Here is a 16,865-nt window from a genome sequence, read left to right as displayed (position 1 = left end):
AGGCGGATGTGATACTGGTCCAGGAGACGCACTTCCGTCCTGGGGGTTCCCTCAAATTTGCCCGCAAAACATTTCCGACCTCCTTTCTGGCTTCGGATCCGTCTGGCAAGGCGGGCGTGGCAATTCTGATTAGCCGCTCCTGCCCGTTACGAATCCAATCTACTTATCTGGACCCCCAGGGCAGATTTATTATTCTGGATTGCATGTTTCAGTCTCAACCTGTCACGATCCTAAATGTATATGCTCCCAATTCTGGTCAGGTTCGCTTCCTTAGTGCTGTTTTTGACGTGTTAGATAAATATGCGCACCCCTTCACAGTGATTGGTGGAGATTTCAATATGGTCATGTCCCCTGGTAAAGACAAACATGTTTTGTTCTCCCCTAAGACCCCCTCCAATGTAGACTCCCTCTCCAAGTCGTTCCGCAGACTTATCAGAGCCCGACGTTTATTAGACATATGGAGAATTAAACATCCTACTCAGAAACACTATACTTTTTACTCCCACCCCCACAAACTCTTCTCTAGATTAGACCATTTTTTCATCTCCACACCCCTATTGACAGCTGCAGTATCCTCGGAAATTAATCCTGTCCCATGGTCGGATCATTCCTCTGTCCATTTAGAACTCTCCCTATCCTCGGCCTTCCCCCGCTCCTGTCACTGGCGGCTCAATGAGACTCTTCTACGTAACCCTGAGACTAACGCCCAACTGACCACATGCCTTACTGAATATTTTGAGCTTAACGTCGGCTCCGTCTCTGAGCCCTCGACACTGTGGGAGGCACATAAACCTGTATTCAGGGGCATTGTATTGCAATCAGCTCCCGACTTAAGAAAGATGCCGCACACCAAAGAGCCTCGGCTCTCCTCAGACTTCGTAAGGCCGAAGACCGTTTGTTCTCTTCTCCCACGGTGTCAGGGCTCAGGACTGTTGTCTACCTACGTAACCTCCTTAGATCACTTGATATGCAGAAGATAGACAAATCCCCCCTATGGTCCAAACAGAAGTTTTACGAGTACTCTAACAAACCCCACCGGATACTAGTAAACAAACTTAAACCTCGACCTTTCCAAGCCTATCCTGACTCCCTTAAACAACCCGACGGTTCCCCCACTTATTGCCCTCGCACAATGTCTAAAACATTTGGTAACTTTTACCAAGCTGTATAACTGTTTACTCACTGACAATCAATACACTTTCACTCAGGAGAAATTCAACTCCTTCGTGGAATCACTGTCCCTCCCCCAGCTTTCCCCTGACCCTCTCTCGTCTTTAAACTCCGCCATCTCCCCTGAGGAATTGGCTGCAGTAGTGGAGAATCTTCCCACTCAAAAAGCTCCTGGCCCTGATGGCCTACCTTACTCCTACTACAAAATTTTCCTTCCGTTGCTGAGTCCACACCTCCTTTCCCTATTCTCTTCCTTATTGAAGGGCACCACTCCTGATCCCCAGTTTCTCCATGCTCATGTATCTGTGATTCCGAAACCAGATAAAGACCCCTCCCTCCCAGACAACTACAGGCCCATCACGCTGCTAAATTCCGATTACAAAATTTTCACTAAGATATTGGCTAATAGGCTGTCCCGTTTACTACCGCAACTCATCCACAAGGACCAAGTTGGTTTTGTACTGGCTAGGCATGCAGGAGACAATACTAGACGAACTGTAGATTTGATTGACTTACTAAACAAAACGAACCGCCCAGCCCTTACACTGAGCCTTGACGCTCAAAAGGCGTTCGATAGACTCAGCTGGCCATTTATGTTTGCCACGCTTTCTCACTTTGGCATTGCAGGTCCCTTTGTCGCCGCCCTGAGGGCACTGTATTCCAAACCCTCTTCGCAAGTTCAACTATCCTGCTACTTATCGCCATCCTTCTCCCTCAGTAATGGCACTAGGCAGGGCTGTCCATTATCCCCTTTGCTATTTATTCTCTGTTTGGAACCCTTGGCTGCGGCTATCCGTAACCACCCTGACATTCGAGGAGTACGACTACGCCAAACAGAGTATAAATTGTCTCTATATGCTGACGATATCCTACTGACTTTAACCAGACCCCACACTTCCCTTCCCTCTCTACATGCTCTCCTGCATCAATTTAGCTCGATCTCTGGATATAAAATCAACACTAACAAGACAGAAGCTCTACCTGTTCTCATTCCCCCCATAGAGCTTGCCCCTTTGCAGCGCAATTACGCTTATCGTTGGTGTACAGACTCCCTTAAGTATCTAGGGGTTAACCTTACCTCTTCCTACTCTGGCCTATACCATGTTAATTTCCCACCACTCTTTCGGGACATCGACTGACTCTTGCGACAATGGGACTCATATCCCATTTCCCTCTTGGGTCGCATCAATGTCCTGAAGATGTCTATCATGCCACGACTTTTATACCTGTTTGAAACATTACCGATCCCCGTTCCCATGTCCCAACTCAAAGCGACTCAGAGGTCCTTCCTTAATTTTATATGGCGCTATAAGGCCCACAGGATAGCTAGTTCTGTAGTGCTCACTCCCAGAGCTAGGGGTGGACTGGGGGCCCCGGACCTCCTTAAATATTATTATGCTACACACTTGAAACCGGTCATAGTATGGTCACATAGAATGTCATCCAGTGTGTGGTCTGACATTGAAATGAGCATTACTACTCCGGTCCACCCCTGCTCGATGATCTGGGCAGAGTTGGAAACCTCCGTACATCAACTTAGGAACCTTTCTCTGCGCCCCATGCTCTTTACTCTTTCTATATGGAAGAAATGCGCCCAGCGTTTCTCCCTGACCTCTCCGTGCTCGCCATTATTAAACGTGTTGTTCAACCCTGACATCCCGGACAGCCTGTCTTACTCGCGCATGCTCCCTTGGACACGTGCGGGCGTTTTCCAACTTCGTAATCTGGTGCATCCACTTACACATTCGCTTCTGTCCTTCGCTGATATTCAACATAAATTTCAGGTCCCCAAGGGTTTGTTTTACTCCTATCTTCAAATCAGACATTACTTTAGCTCCAAAAGCCCCACCCTTACTTTGACTAACCCTACCCCCTTTGAACTTCTCTGCTTCCAAGGTCCATACCAATCCAAACTTATCTCTGAGATTTACAAGTACTTACAGGCCTCTCCCTCTCTTTCTGGCCCAGGTCATCTCTATATGCACAAATGGTCTCGGCTTCTTGGCCAGACCATTACCACCCCCCAATGGCTGAAAATTTGGGAGACTGCCTCTAAATCGTCTCGATGCGTAGAACAGAAAGAGACAATCTACAAAATCCTAATGTTCTGGTACAGGACCCCGCAGCTCCTACATAAATACGATCCACGGGCTTCCCCACTCTGCTGGAGATGCCGGAAGGCTATTGGATCTCTTTTTCACATCTTCTGGGAATGTTCGGTCATCCAACCTTTTTGGTCCTCGGTCCATGTATATTTGCAAAACCTTTCCAACACTGTCCTTCCTTTAACCCCGATCCACTTTTTGTTAGGCTTACCCTTTCCTGACCTGCCTGCTAATGTCCAGAAACTTTTAGGCTATATTCTACTGGCAGCAAGACGGGCCATTCCAGTTAGATGGCTGTCGCAGTCCCCGCCAACGCTCCCGCAGATATTGCAAACTCTGGAACAGATCCGTAGGATGGAGTACCTTACCGCTGTTATTCATGATACTCTGCATAGGTTTTCCCGAGTCTGGGACTTATGGGACCATTCCCCGCTCAACCCGGGATTCCCTATAGCCCCCCCTTAAGGATTACCTGATGCTTTTCCCCACCCCCCTGCCAGTATATGTCTTTCCCAGAGGATGCCTCAATCTGGTATAGGCTCCTCCCGGAAATGAGCATACCTCAGATCCAGTGGTTGGCTATGCTTTCCTTGCAGACACATGGCTACCTGGCCTACCCACCCATTGGACTCTTTCCTACACCTCCCCCGCCCCCCCCCGCTAATGGATGCATTACTGCTTTAATTGTGCCTGTGACTTGATATTGCCTGACCATTATATTACTTTTTCTCTTGTGTTTATTTTATGCTTACTATTCTTTTCTTACTTTTTGGCCTATGGTCTGTAACATTGTTGACACTGACAATTGTTTTGTTGTTATACTTCCCTTTGTATATTCTCTCTGAAATTTTCAATAAAAATACAATTGAAAAAAAAAAAAGAAATAACCGGTGGAGGTTAATTGCCGTAGACCTTTTGGGTATAAAACCCGATTGATCCGGATGGATGATAGAGGATATCACAGTATTAAGTCTCCGGGCCAGCACTTTGGCAAGTATTTTGATATTGTTCTGTAAGAGCGATATCGGCCTGTACGAACCGGGGTCTAGCGGGTCTTTCCCCGGTTTGAGAAGCAATATAATGCTGGCTCTTCTCATAGAATCCGGGAGGCAATGCAACTCCCTCGCTAAATTTAGTGTGCGGAGTAATTGAGGCAGTATGACATCTCCAAACTGTTTATACACCTCGATCGGAATGCCGTAATCCCCCGGGGCTTTGGAATTGGGGAACGAGTTAGTAGCTATCAACATCTCCTCTACCGTAACGGGCGCTTCAAGAAATTCCACCTGGGACTCCGTTAAGCACGGTAGCTCTATCCCCTGTAGAAAATCCAGAACCTCCTCTATAGTACATGTCAACTTGGATTCATAGAGCTCAGAGTAGAAGTCCACCAACTCCTGCACCACATGATCAGGGGTATTAACCAACCTACCTGACTTGTGGAAAGCCCCAATAGATGGGGAAGACCATTGAGAGTGCACTATCGTGGCCAAAAGCTTGTTCACCCTCCTCATAAAAAGCCAATTTGTTAAAAAACCTTTTTTGATTCGCTTTGGAGGCGTCCATTCTATTAATGGCATCTTGTGCCGCTATCCATGCTTCCCGGGTGGTCCCATCTGAGTTAGCAATGTACTCCGCCTCCAGATGTCTTACTAACCGGTCAGCTTGTTCCCTCAGGGCAGACGTATTGTGCTTAATGGCATTGACCTCAGTTATGAAAAGCCCCCGCAGGAAAGCTTTAAAAGCGTCCCAGGCAGCATTCGAATCAGGATACTCTGCATGCCTCTGCCAGTAAGCCACAATGTCTGTTTCGATTGTGTTGGTGGGAGGGAGAAGGTTCAACCAGAAGGCATTAAGTTTCCTTGTGTCTCTCTGCAAAGTGGAGGCTGGTTTAACCATTATATGAACCAACAAAGGGTCATCAGATACTTCTAGTTAGGTATTGTACCTTTTCTACATACTGAGACGTTGAGGCCGAGCACAGGCACAGGTAAATTCTAGATAAAGAAAAATGTGTCTTAGAGAAGCATGAAAATTGTCTTTCGGTTGGGTTCCTATGTCTCCACGAGTCTGTCCATCCCACCTCCCCCATAAACCTCGCCATGTCCGTCATGTTCTTATTGCGGCCCCCTGGAGGGGGAGGGTGTTTATCCAAACTAGGGTCTATGATACCATTAAAATCACCCACCACCACCAAGGGAGTCCCTGGGTTTTCCAATTGGAATGTTAACAGGGCACGTAAAACCAAGGGACTGAATGGAGGGGGTATATACACTGCTGCCAGAATAAATTGTAACTGTGAAACTCTACACAACAGAAATACATATCTCCCCTCCTGATCAACCACAAAATCGATCATCTGAAAGTTGAGGGTACGATGCACCAACACACTCACCCCCCTAGAATATGAGGTGTGAGTGGAATGGTACGTTCACCCTGCCCACGCAAACCCCAAACCCGACACTGTGTCTGGCGTTAGGTGGGTCTCCTGCAGCACACAAATACCCGGAATATGTTTTCTAATGGCTGTGGAAACCATAGTGCGCTTGAGGGGATCCCTGAGGCCCCTCACGTTCCATGAGATTATGGGAGTACACGCCATCATGTCATATCAACAGAAAAAGTATTACAGAATAGATCACTATCCCTTAGAAACATATTATAAATTGCTCGATATACCCAGTTCTTACACACCCAGGACCCCCTCCTGTCCCCTTTTCGGGGATACCATGAAGTGCAGTCCCGGAATGTCTGAAAGAGCAGAGAGTACCCTTGACTGTAAATAACCTCTGGACCCGAGCCCTCCCCCCGCAAATACTGTGTGGTATTCCCTCTGCCAGGCTTGACCCGTTGCACTCATCTTTGTAATCTGTCCATAATGCTGTTTTGGTTGCTCCTTGCTCCCTGCAGGAGCGAAAATTTCAGTATAGGAGAAAAAAAGAATCTTCAGTAACTGAACCTTTGGGTGTAAACAAAAACCCATACCGGCCTCTGATGCAACAGGCATACAGTGACCAATGTCTCACCACATAGGTTGTGCTCCACCCGTAGGGCTAATCGCATTGAAAAATTGGTGTGTGATCATATTCTGCCAATACGGTAAATATGTCTCCCGACCGAACATGCTTATGGCCTGAAAGCAGCCAATAGTCCTGAGAGCCCTTAAGTAGGAAATTTGTAATCCACAGGGTTCCTTTAGGGGTCACAGTCAAATGCTTCGTAGGATCAGTCTGCTTCCTCCTCATGTCTTCCTTCTTGGCGAAGGAGATGTTCATGCGCCTCCATCCACGCAGAAGCTTCTGCAGAGGATTCAAAGAATTGTGCCCAGCCCCCCACTATCACGCGGAGTTTGGCAGGGTATAGCATAGCGTAGTTGGCTCTCAGACATTGCAGCCTTCTTTTCACATCCCCAAATTTCGCTCTGCGCCTCTGAACTTCCGCCGCGAAATCGGGGTAGAAGGAGACTCCCGCACCATTATACTGAATATTTCGCTTCTCCCTGGCCAAGCGCAGTATGATTTCCTTGTCCTTATAATTGAGTAGTTTAGCCAGCATGGTGCGCGGTGGATGGCCCGGTGGTAAGGGCCTGAGAGGGACCCGGTGTGCCCTCTCAATTGAGTAAAAACGAGTAAATGCCTCACGGCCGAACACCTCCAACAGCCAGTTTTCCACAAATTCAGTAGGGTCTCTGCCTTCCGTCTTTTCTGGCAATCCTACAATGCGGATGTTGCTCCTTCTCAGGTGATTCTCGATGTCCTCATGTTTAAGTTCATTGGCGTTTGCAGTTCTGGCAGTGATCTGCAGTTCTCTGACCATGAGCACCATCCTATCCTCCACCTCACTGATCCGACCCTCCACCGCCGTCGTGCGCTCCCTGATTTTCTGCATGTCATGTCTGATCAGTCCCACCTCCTCCTTTAAGCCACCAAAGTGCTCCTGCAGTGTCTGCACTGAGGTGGTACATTTTGCACAGCTCTTAGTATGTCAGCAAGAGTGGGTTGCTCAGCGTCATCCCCTTCCTCCACCACATCTGTCTCTGGGGTAGGTTGCTCTGCCACCGATTGCTGTGCCTGACTAGAGGATTCTCCCGTCTGCTGTGTGTTAAAGATAGCAGGAGTAGCATCCAGCACTTCATCCGCCCAGGGTCCCTCCACGCCATTCAGTTTTTGTGCATAATACACCATATCCTTCCCCTGGCCTTTGGGTGTTTTAGGAAGCTTCTTACCCTGATCTTTCCTGTCCCCTCGTGCACGCTGGGGCAACGCGGTGCCATTTTGGTTATCTTGTGAGAGGCTCTCTTCTCCCTTCTGCTGCTTACGGGCCAGCATGGCGAGTCTGTAGCGGGCGGAGGGTCCGGAAGGTACCTGCTGGGTTCCCGGAGGCGTCAGTGTGTTCCGGTGCCCGGTATAAGCCCCGGGTCGGTCGGGAGAAGGATCGTTGACAGGATATCTACAGGGAGCTCTGTGAGATACGTTCGCTCACATGCCGATCTTGGCCACGCCCCCTCAGAATTGGACCTTGAGATAGGAGGTCCTCTCGCAATGGCAGTCGGCAGGGAGCGTCTGCCACCAGACGCACCAGGCCTGCGTACCAAGGACGCTGAGGCCAATCTGGGGCAACCATTATTACCGGGATCCCCTCGGCTTCCACTCTGTGAAACAGACATGGCAACAGTTTCAGTGGAGGAAAGGTGTAGATCAGCTGGTACTGATCCCACGGAGCCACCAGCACGTCTGATGTGTCTGCCCATGGATCTCTTGTCCTGGACACGAATCTTGGCACCTTCCGATTGAGATGGGAGGCCAGTAGATCCACATCTGGTGGGTCCCACTTCAGGCACAGCAGCCTGAACATCTCCGGATGCAATGCCCATTCTACTGGGTCCAGCATCTGATAGTCCGCCTGCCAGTTCTCCACTCCCGGGATGTAAATGGCCGACAGGGCGGGTACGTGTTGCTCTGCCCACCGAAGTATGTGAGCGATCTCCCGTGCAGCAGCTGAGCTTCTTGTTCCTCCTTGGTGATTTACGTACGCCACAGCCGTGGTGTTGTCTGACTGTATTCTGATCAGATGCCCTTGAATTCTCATTGACCATGTGTGGAGACATAGTGTTACATACCTGCCGGATGAGCCCGACGTGCAGTGGGAAGGCTGTCTCGTGCTGAGATTTGTCCCATTTTAACAAGATCTCCTACAAACCGTATCCAGCATAGAACTAGCTTTTGCCACACCTAAGACCCTCCAGTTTATTACCACATCCTAGTCCCTACCCAGGGGCATCTCTGTTCACATGCCTCTTACACTAGATCTCCACCTCCTTCCCCCCGTAGCCCCCGAAGCCTCAGGCACATGGCAGCTAAACACTGGCTGGTAGATCAGGTAGTACAGGGAGAATGTACTAAAGACATAGCCAATTTATGGTGTCTAAATGTTTACACCACCTCTCCCTTAACGGCCACCATCCGTGGAAATTTTAAGGCAGTCACAGGTAAGCTATGTAAAAAAGCTGAAAGTTGTCATGTCAATGACCCTTCCCCAGCTAATCATGCTGATTGGCTTCACAAACACAGAGAATACAAGCTTTGGCTTTTAGCCCTTACCAAAAAAAGATGCTATACACTGACAAAAATGTCCTAGAACAGTAACAAGGCTGGTTGCCTCTTGGCATATTTGGCCAGACTGGAGTATACCTCTATTTCCATTCCACATATTCAAACCATTAATTTCCACCTCTTCTCATGAGGTTCTGGATGACTGCATGTCCTTCCACTCTATTTTGTATACCTCCACTATACAGTAGACTGATGAACGATTGTCTACCTTTTTGGAGCATGCTTCCTTCCCTTCCTTATCCCCTCAATGGAGCAGGGAACTGGAGGCTTCTACCTCTACTGATGAGATCGATTTAGCTATTTCAAAATTGCCTTTTCACAAGACGCCTGGCCTGGACGGCTTTCTTGCTGAATGGTAGACAAATTTAAACATGTACTAAATCCAGATCTCCTTAGGACCTTCACTGTGACTCTGAAGGGGGAGATACTACCCCCCTCCCCCCCCCCCTTTGTTTAAATTGGGTAGTTTCACTTTTAGTGAACATGTGGAGACTGTCAAAATTTGCAATACCCCATTTTCACTCCCACACACATGTAATCATCCTTGGACACATGTAAAGCCTTTGATAGTGTAGAGTGGCCATATCTGTTTAGTTTATTACAGTTCTACAGTTATGCAATTAGTGGACCTCCAGATGTTGCAAAACTACAAGTCCCATCATGCCTCTGGTTGTCATGCTTGTGGCTGTCAGAGTCTTGCTATACATCATGGGACTTGTAGTTCTGCAACAGCTGGAGGTCCGCTAATTGCATATCCCTGGCTTAGATCCACCTTCTATACACAAACCCAGTTACCAGAATAAGAGTTAACACCCTGATACCTTCCCGATTTACTGCAGCACACCCAGGGGTGGCGGGTTATCTGCATTCTTATTTGCCTTGGCCATTTAGCCCCTGGCTATTGGTATTAGTAACTCCCCAAAAATATGAAGCCTTATGATTGGCACTATAGAAGAACGTATCTCCTTATACACAGATAAAATGGTATTATATTTAGCTAACCCTAACGAATCCTTATACCATCTGCTGCAGGAAATAGTATAATTTGGTGACTATTCAGGCTTTTGAATCAACTGGGAAAAGTCCAGTGTCTTCCCTTTAGACCAGGTAGCTGTACAGGCAATTCACTGGAATTCAAAGCTTCATCTAGCTCACCCCTTTAAATATTTTGGGGTTACTATGCAATTGCCTCTATGTTCCTATATAATGGATAATGTGTGTCTTCTGGCCTCCAAATTGCAACAGCAGATCAAGCAATGCATGAATCTCCAAGCTAGATCTCATGGGTAGAATATACATGTTCAAAATGATTTATCTATTGAGGTTGATGTATGTCCTGGCTAGCTCTCCTTGTAAGATACTGATACCAATTTTCAGACAGATTGAAACTATCTGTATGGCATTTCTATGGCAACGTCAGACCCTCAAAATATCATTGTAAGTCTTGGGGCTGCCTTTCCCTAATGTTTTCCTTTACTATTTGGCGTCCCAACTGGTTACCATTCACAATTGGCTCCACCCTTCTTCAGCTAAAGTCTGCACTACCACTGAGGTTGCCATAGCCTTGTCTTTTGAAACTCTTTATGTCATTATTTTGTAGATGCCATGTACCCTCCTGCAAAGGTACTACTATGCTGAAAACCTCCCTCTTCCTTACAATACTGGCATGCATCTCCATGACCTCCTGGTCTACATTGTCTAACAACTCCTTGTGGTCCAACTTATCCCTACATAAATTACTAATACTTAACATTCCTGACCCACAGAGATGGTCATCTCGGTAATGAAATGCCTATGCCAGCTATACAATGCACAAAGTTTTAAATCCTTTACACAATAATGCCCCTTACACATGAGCGGATTTTCTGTCGGAAAAAAAGCTGGATGGTTTTTCTGACGGAATTCCGCTCAAGCTTGGCTTGCATACACACGGTCACACAAAAGTTCTTTGAACTTTCAGCCATCAATCACGCAGTGACATACAACACTATGATGAGCCGATAAAATTAGGTTCAATGCTTCCGAGCATGCATCAAATTGTTTCCGAGCACGCGTAGGAATTTTGCACGTCGGAATTTGGACAGACGATCAGAATTTCCGATCGGAACTTTTTCCGACCGAAAGATAGAGATCCTGCTCTCAATCTTTTGCTGGCTGGAACTCTGCCAGCAAAAGTCTGATGGAGCATACACACGGTCGGAATTTCTGACCAAAAGCTCACATCCGACTTTTGCTGGCAGAATTTCCGATCATGTGTATGGGGCTTGACAAGAAGAACCCCACGTTTCTATTTTACGAATATCAACTCCATCATGCCATCCAGGGGCAATGCAGGTGGTTAACTGACCTTCTTTTAATTACCCTCATTGAAAAACTACTACAAAAGCCTGAAACAACTAAACTGAATATTATTCTATGAATATTTTATTTTGTACTTCTTTGCTAAAAAAACAACATTCTACTATCCTGGAAAGGGACAACTTCCCCAATGCTAAACACCTAGCTCAAACTGATTAATGCTAGCCTTACCCTATATAAGCTTACCTTTAACCTCAGAAAAAATGAACCTATTCGATAAACTATGGGATAAATGGATTTCCAGCCCACTTACGCTAACCTCTGTAGATGCAGGATATTAGAATTTTTCACACTGTGGACTTGTTTCTATCCTCGCATTATGAAACCCATTGCATTTGTAATTTCTCTGTGGCTCCTGAAAGTTCTTGAGACATGAGACATCACGTGTTTGTTTTTATTTTCCTTCCTTTCTGTGTATAGGTTTTTCCATGTACATCTTTAAATGAAACTCAATAAAACATATCTTTAAAAAAAAAAAAAAAGTATAGTATACCCCTGGGGAGATGAGGGAAGGGATAGAGATGCTGAGTTAGCACATAGACTAATTAGGCACCCTCAGAGGAGAGTGCTATGATGAGCAAGAAGGGAATGAACTTCAGAGTGGCAAGGTCAGAGGCACATTGCAAGTCAATAAAAATAATTTATGAAGAAGGAAAATGCTGCAAGTACGGTAATAATTTTATAGTGCTCTTTTCTGTAATTTTTTAAGTTAGTGACAGGGTTTCTTTATTAGTATATAATACAACAGGTTCACTTTAAGGATGCATAAACTATATACAAATAGTTACAGAAGTTGAGATGCTGGGCTAGCACAAGGAGAAATCAGACACTCCCAGAAGAGTAGAGCGCTATGATTTGCAAGCGGGGAAAGGACTCCTGAAGTAGTAAGGTCAGAAGCACATTGCAAGCCAATAAAAAATAACTTATGGAAGGGAAAATGCTGCAAGTAAGCATTTGATTGTGCTTTTACCTGCAATTTTTTTTGAGTTGGTGACAGGTTCTTTTTAATAATATACAATACCACAGGTTTACTTTAAGGCTGCACAAACTATATACAAATAGTTACAGAAGCATTTTAAAACTCACTTAGTGGGTGCAATTTCTTAAAAAGATCAAGATTTAAGCAAATATGTGGTAAATGGTCTTATCAAAAAGGTATAAGAAACAATGGTCACAATAGTGTTAAGCAGCGGTATGAAGCAATACATCCCAGTTTAATATTAGTTTCAAAGAATATAAATTAAGCTACACTTATAATATACATGTTGGCTCACAAAATGTTCCCTGTATGTACATGAAATGGGCTATTTAATAGCATGTTAATAAAGAAAAAATTGATATACAGAGGATTTCATTGCATACCTTTCCAGAAAGTCATCAAAGGAGGTGTATGTTTTCCATGTATGTATTATTGTATCCTCTTCGTGTACCTTGCAGGTTGGAATAGCTGAGGGGAAATTCAAATTACAGATCACAAAATCAAAGGGTTTTTAATCCATTAAAAATTACAGTATATAAAGTAATATTTCATAGTCTATTCCATTATATGCTGTTCATTGTAATGTGGCATTAGAGAATGCCAAAATGATATGGCCAACCTCGTTTCTAAAGAGTTTCCAGGAAGGGGGTAGGCTTATCAATTAAACTCATCATTTCCTTATTGCTGCTGCTATAATGCATATACCCCCAATCTCAACTACCTCAGGTACTACCTCCACCTGTACCCGTATACCCTTAATGGTAATTTTAACATTTCCACTATAAGCCTGTTTATTTAGTGACAACTTTCTTAATACTTAAAATAATTAAAATGATACATTTTTGGGAGGAGGGTTCTAGGTTTTCTTTAGCCAATATCAATTTGCAAAAACATTTTTTCTATGAAATCTTTAGGACAAACGGGTGCAAAAATAATTAATTTTTTTTTATTGTATAAATAGAAACCAGAGCAATCCCCCAAATTGTTTAGTATGATTTAAGACATAGCAATTACAGTGCAGCAGTCAAAGTGCAGGGGTCAGGACTGTAATGCAAAGAACAACTTGCAGATTTTAGTGGTGAAGAGATACTGCCCTATTATGGCATTTATTGGTTTTGAATACCTCTTTTATTGTTGGTGTTTAATGGTGTCTGCCCCCTTAAATGTTAGTGATCAGTGTTTTTTTTCCCCCAGACAGGAATGCCTAGGCACGCTCACATACCAGGAATTGCGCTGTTACTTTTCAGGTGTAATTTAAGACAAAAGATGAAATGTTCAGGGTACTCCTAACGCACAATTAGAATTTCTAAATGTTCCCTATAGCATAGCAAATCCTGCCTTATTGAATTCAGATCTACTGTAACAAATCAAGTAAGATCCCCGTTGCTGTGATATTAACCTGTTCCCGACCAGCCGCCGCAGTTGAATGGCACGGCAGAATAGCACAGGCAGGCGAATTGCCGTCATGTTACGTCGTTTCTTAAGGTGCCCACAGCTCGCCCCCGAAGCCAAAGCGAGTGCGCTTGGCACCCGCGATTGCTCGTAACATGGCAAGAACCAGGATCTGGGTGTAAACACATTGTAAACACACTGAGGGGAGAAGTCACAGATCGTCTGTTCATACAAAGTATGAACAGACGATCTGTCATCTCCCCTAGTCAGTCTCTTCCCCCCTTCAGTTAGAACACACACCAGGGAACACAATTAACCCCTTGATCACCCCTAGTGTTAACCCCTTCACGGCCAGTGACATTTTTACAGTAATCATTGCATTTTTATAGCATTGATGGCTGTATTAATGCAAAGGGTCTCACAAATGTGTCAAAACTGTCCGATGTGTCCGCCATAATGTTGCAGTCACGATAAAAATCGCAGATCGCCGCCATTACTAGTAAAAAAAATAATAATAATAATAAGAAGAATGCTATAAATCTATGCCCTATTTTTAGGCGCTATAACTTTGCTAACCAATATATATATATATATATATATATATATATATATATATATATATATATATACGCTTATTGCGATTTTTATTACCAAAAATATGTAGAAGACTACATATCGGCCTAAACCAAGAAAAAAAAAGTGCTCTGGTCAGGAAGGGGGTAAAATCTTCCAGGGCTGAAGTGGTTATTAAAACAGACAAAATCAGCGCAGTAGAATACACCCCTTTTAAAGAAAAAGCTGCTGAACACCAAGGGTCAATAACCAAATCCCAAAATAAGAATATATCAAACAGACAGTGCAGCGCTATAAATAATGATAAAAAAATTATTGAAAAATAATAAAATAAAACTATAAGTGTCCAAATAACAAATATGTAGAGTGATCCACGTGAGAATCTTCAGTGATGAACAATCAGACCATGCATAAAGTGACTTGTTATGACTTGGATAGAACCTCCACCAATGATAAGAATGGCTGCTCACCTCTCAGCGTGGACCCTTGAGTTACAGAGAGTCAAACACGCTTTGTTACCAAGGATGCTTATCAGCTGTTCAATCAATGGTTTCCTCCTCGCAGCATATATCCAAATGACCAAACCTCCTCCTATTCAGGGTATAATGGTTGGCAAGTCCATGGAACACACTCACAATGGATAGTATATGGCAATGATCACATGTCCCATGTCCTTCTTTGCTTCTGGGCTTCACTCTCTCTGGGCTCCACTCTCTCTGCTCCACCCTCTCTTCTTCTTTCTCGTGCCAGAACTGATTATCGGATTGAACAGCTGATAAGCATCCTTGGTAACAAAGAGTGTTTGACCCTCTGTAACTCAAGAGTCCATGCTGTGAGGTGAGCAGCCATTCTTACCATTGGTGGAGGTTCTATCCAGCACTAAGTCACTTTACGCATGGTCTGATTGTTCATCACTGAAGAATCTCACGCGGATCACTCTACATATATGTTATTTGGACATTTATATTTATTTTATTATTTTTCAATAATTTGAATAATTTTTAATCATTATTTATAGTGCTACACTGTCTGTTTAAAATATTCTGAAGTGGTTATTGTAACTGGTGTTTCAAAATTAAAAGGTGATTAGACAAAAAAGTTCAGAATAAATATGTTTAAAACATTATCAACCCCTTTCCTTACCTTTAAATAATAAAAAGACAGCATTTGTGGGGCCTAAAATTTCACTTTGGTTTTTGTCAGTGATCTACAACCTCATTTTTTAATGCATTTGCAATCTCTGTGTAAATGTGACACATGCTGACATTTGTTAAACATATATTGCATTTTTCTGTGCTGAATAGGCACAAGATTCACAATCTTAACTTAGCTAAGTATGAATTATTTCTGAAATAGTATACAAATATAAAACTGGGGGAAAAAAATACAACATACATCTTTTCCATGGCCTTCTGTATGTGTCGTTTACAAAGATTTTGTTATGGCAATAGTCTTCGTCCTGTAGAATCTCATTGGGAAATGGAATAAGCATCCAAGCGATGGCAAGTTTTTGTTTCATGACATTCTAAATAAAATACACACACACACAGTATATATTAATATCTGGACAAAATAAACACATGCAGCACATCTCTGCAATACATACTTACTGTGTGTCTCCATGTGTTATCCCTTTAACAATGATTCAAGTACAAAAACATATCTGTTGATCTGCCAAAAATCCAGTGTGCTCCTAACTTTTTGTTTTAACTTACAACACAGCTAGCAATCTGATGGCAGTGATGGCAGGTCCAACACTAAAGTTAGTGGTGGTACACCAATCTGTAATAGCTTAAGCCAGCTGTACATGGATCAAAATCCAGCCAGTTAAGAAGGGACTGACCAATCTATGGCCAGCTTTAGCAGGAAGAAAACGTATGGGATACAATCAGTCCAGAGGATTAGTGGTTAGCATTCTTACTTTGCAGGGCTGGGGTCCTGTTAATTTCCACCAACAAATGATATGCATGGAGCTTGTATTATCTCTCTGTGTTTGTATGCGTTTCCTTGTACAAAGAAAATCTATGATAATAAAACAGATTTGCTAGCTTCCTTTTTGACCCTAGCATATGTGTGTCTCTATGACTGGACTTATTAAAAGGGGGCTCCCAGATTCCGATAAGCCGCCCGCCCGCAGACCCCGACAACCAATGGCCAGGGTTGTCAGGAAGAGGCCCTTGTTCTCATCAACATGGGGACAAGGTGCTTTGGGTTGGGGGGGCCGCAGGGCCCCCCCTTCCCCAAAGCACCCCCCCATGTTGAGAACATGTGGCCTGGTACGGCTCAGGAGGGGGGGTGCTCGCTCGTCCCCACCCCCTTTCCTGACTGGCCGGGCTGCATTCTCAGATAAGGGTCTGCTATGTACTTTGGGGGGACCCCCACGCCGTTTTTTCGGCGTAGGGGTTCCCCTTTAAATCCATACCAGGTGATGGGGTCAGCGAGGTGTCAATCTCGCCTATGGAGGCGGTGACATTGACTTCCTTCGCTAGTCCCATCTACCTGAAGCCACGCTCAAGATGAACGGACTTTTCTCCGTGTGTGAACAAGTCCGTTCATTTCAAAAGTCCAGCGGACTAGCACACAGGCAGGCAGATTGTCTGCCAGACTCGGCAATTTTGAGTCAAAACTTCTTTCTAAGTCCGTCAGAATTTTGGAAAGAAAAAGTCAGCCGGAGCC

The 16,865-nt window shown here is 44.5% G+C and overlaps 1 protein-coding gene across 1 annotated transcript in view; it reads right to left on the bottom strand.

Moving 5' to 3' along the window:
• Positions 1–16,865, bottom strand: part of LOC143975859 (protein shortage in chiasmata 1 ortholog-like) — a 156,748-nt gene that overhangs the window by 128,721 nt on the left and 11,162 nt on the right. Inside the window, exons 3-4 of the mRNA XM_077478416.1 lie at positions 15,585–15,714; positions 12,608–12,692 (exon numbers count right to left, since the gene is read on the bottom strand). Coding sequence (XP_077334542.1) covers positions 12,608–12,692; positions 15,585–15,714 — 215 coding nt within the window. The remainder of the gene's footprint in view (positions 1–12,607; positions 12,693–15,584; positions 15,715–16,865) is intronic.

This window comes from Lithobates pipiens, unplaced genomic scaffold (genome assembly GCF_037356315.1).
Source record: "Lithobates pipiens isolate NorthernLeopardFrog02 unplaced genomic scaffold, aLitPip1_a1.2 Scaffold_13, whole genome shotgun sequence".
In the NCBI taxonomy this organism is placed as follows: domain Eukaryota; kingdom Metazoa; phylum Chordata; class Amphibia; order Anura; family Ranidae; genus Lithobates; species Lithobates pipiens.
This window is presented reverse-complemented; position numbering and strand designations above follow the sequence as displayed.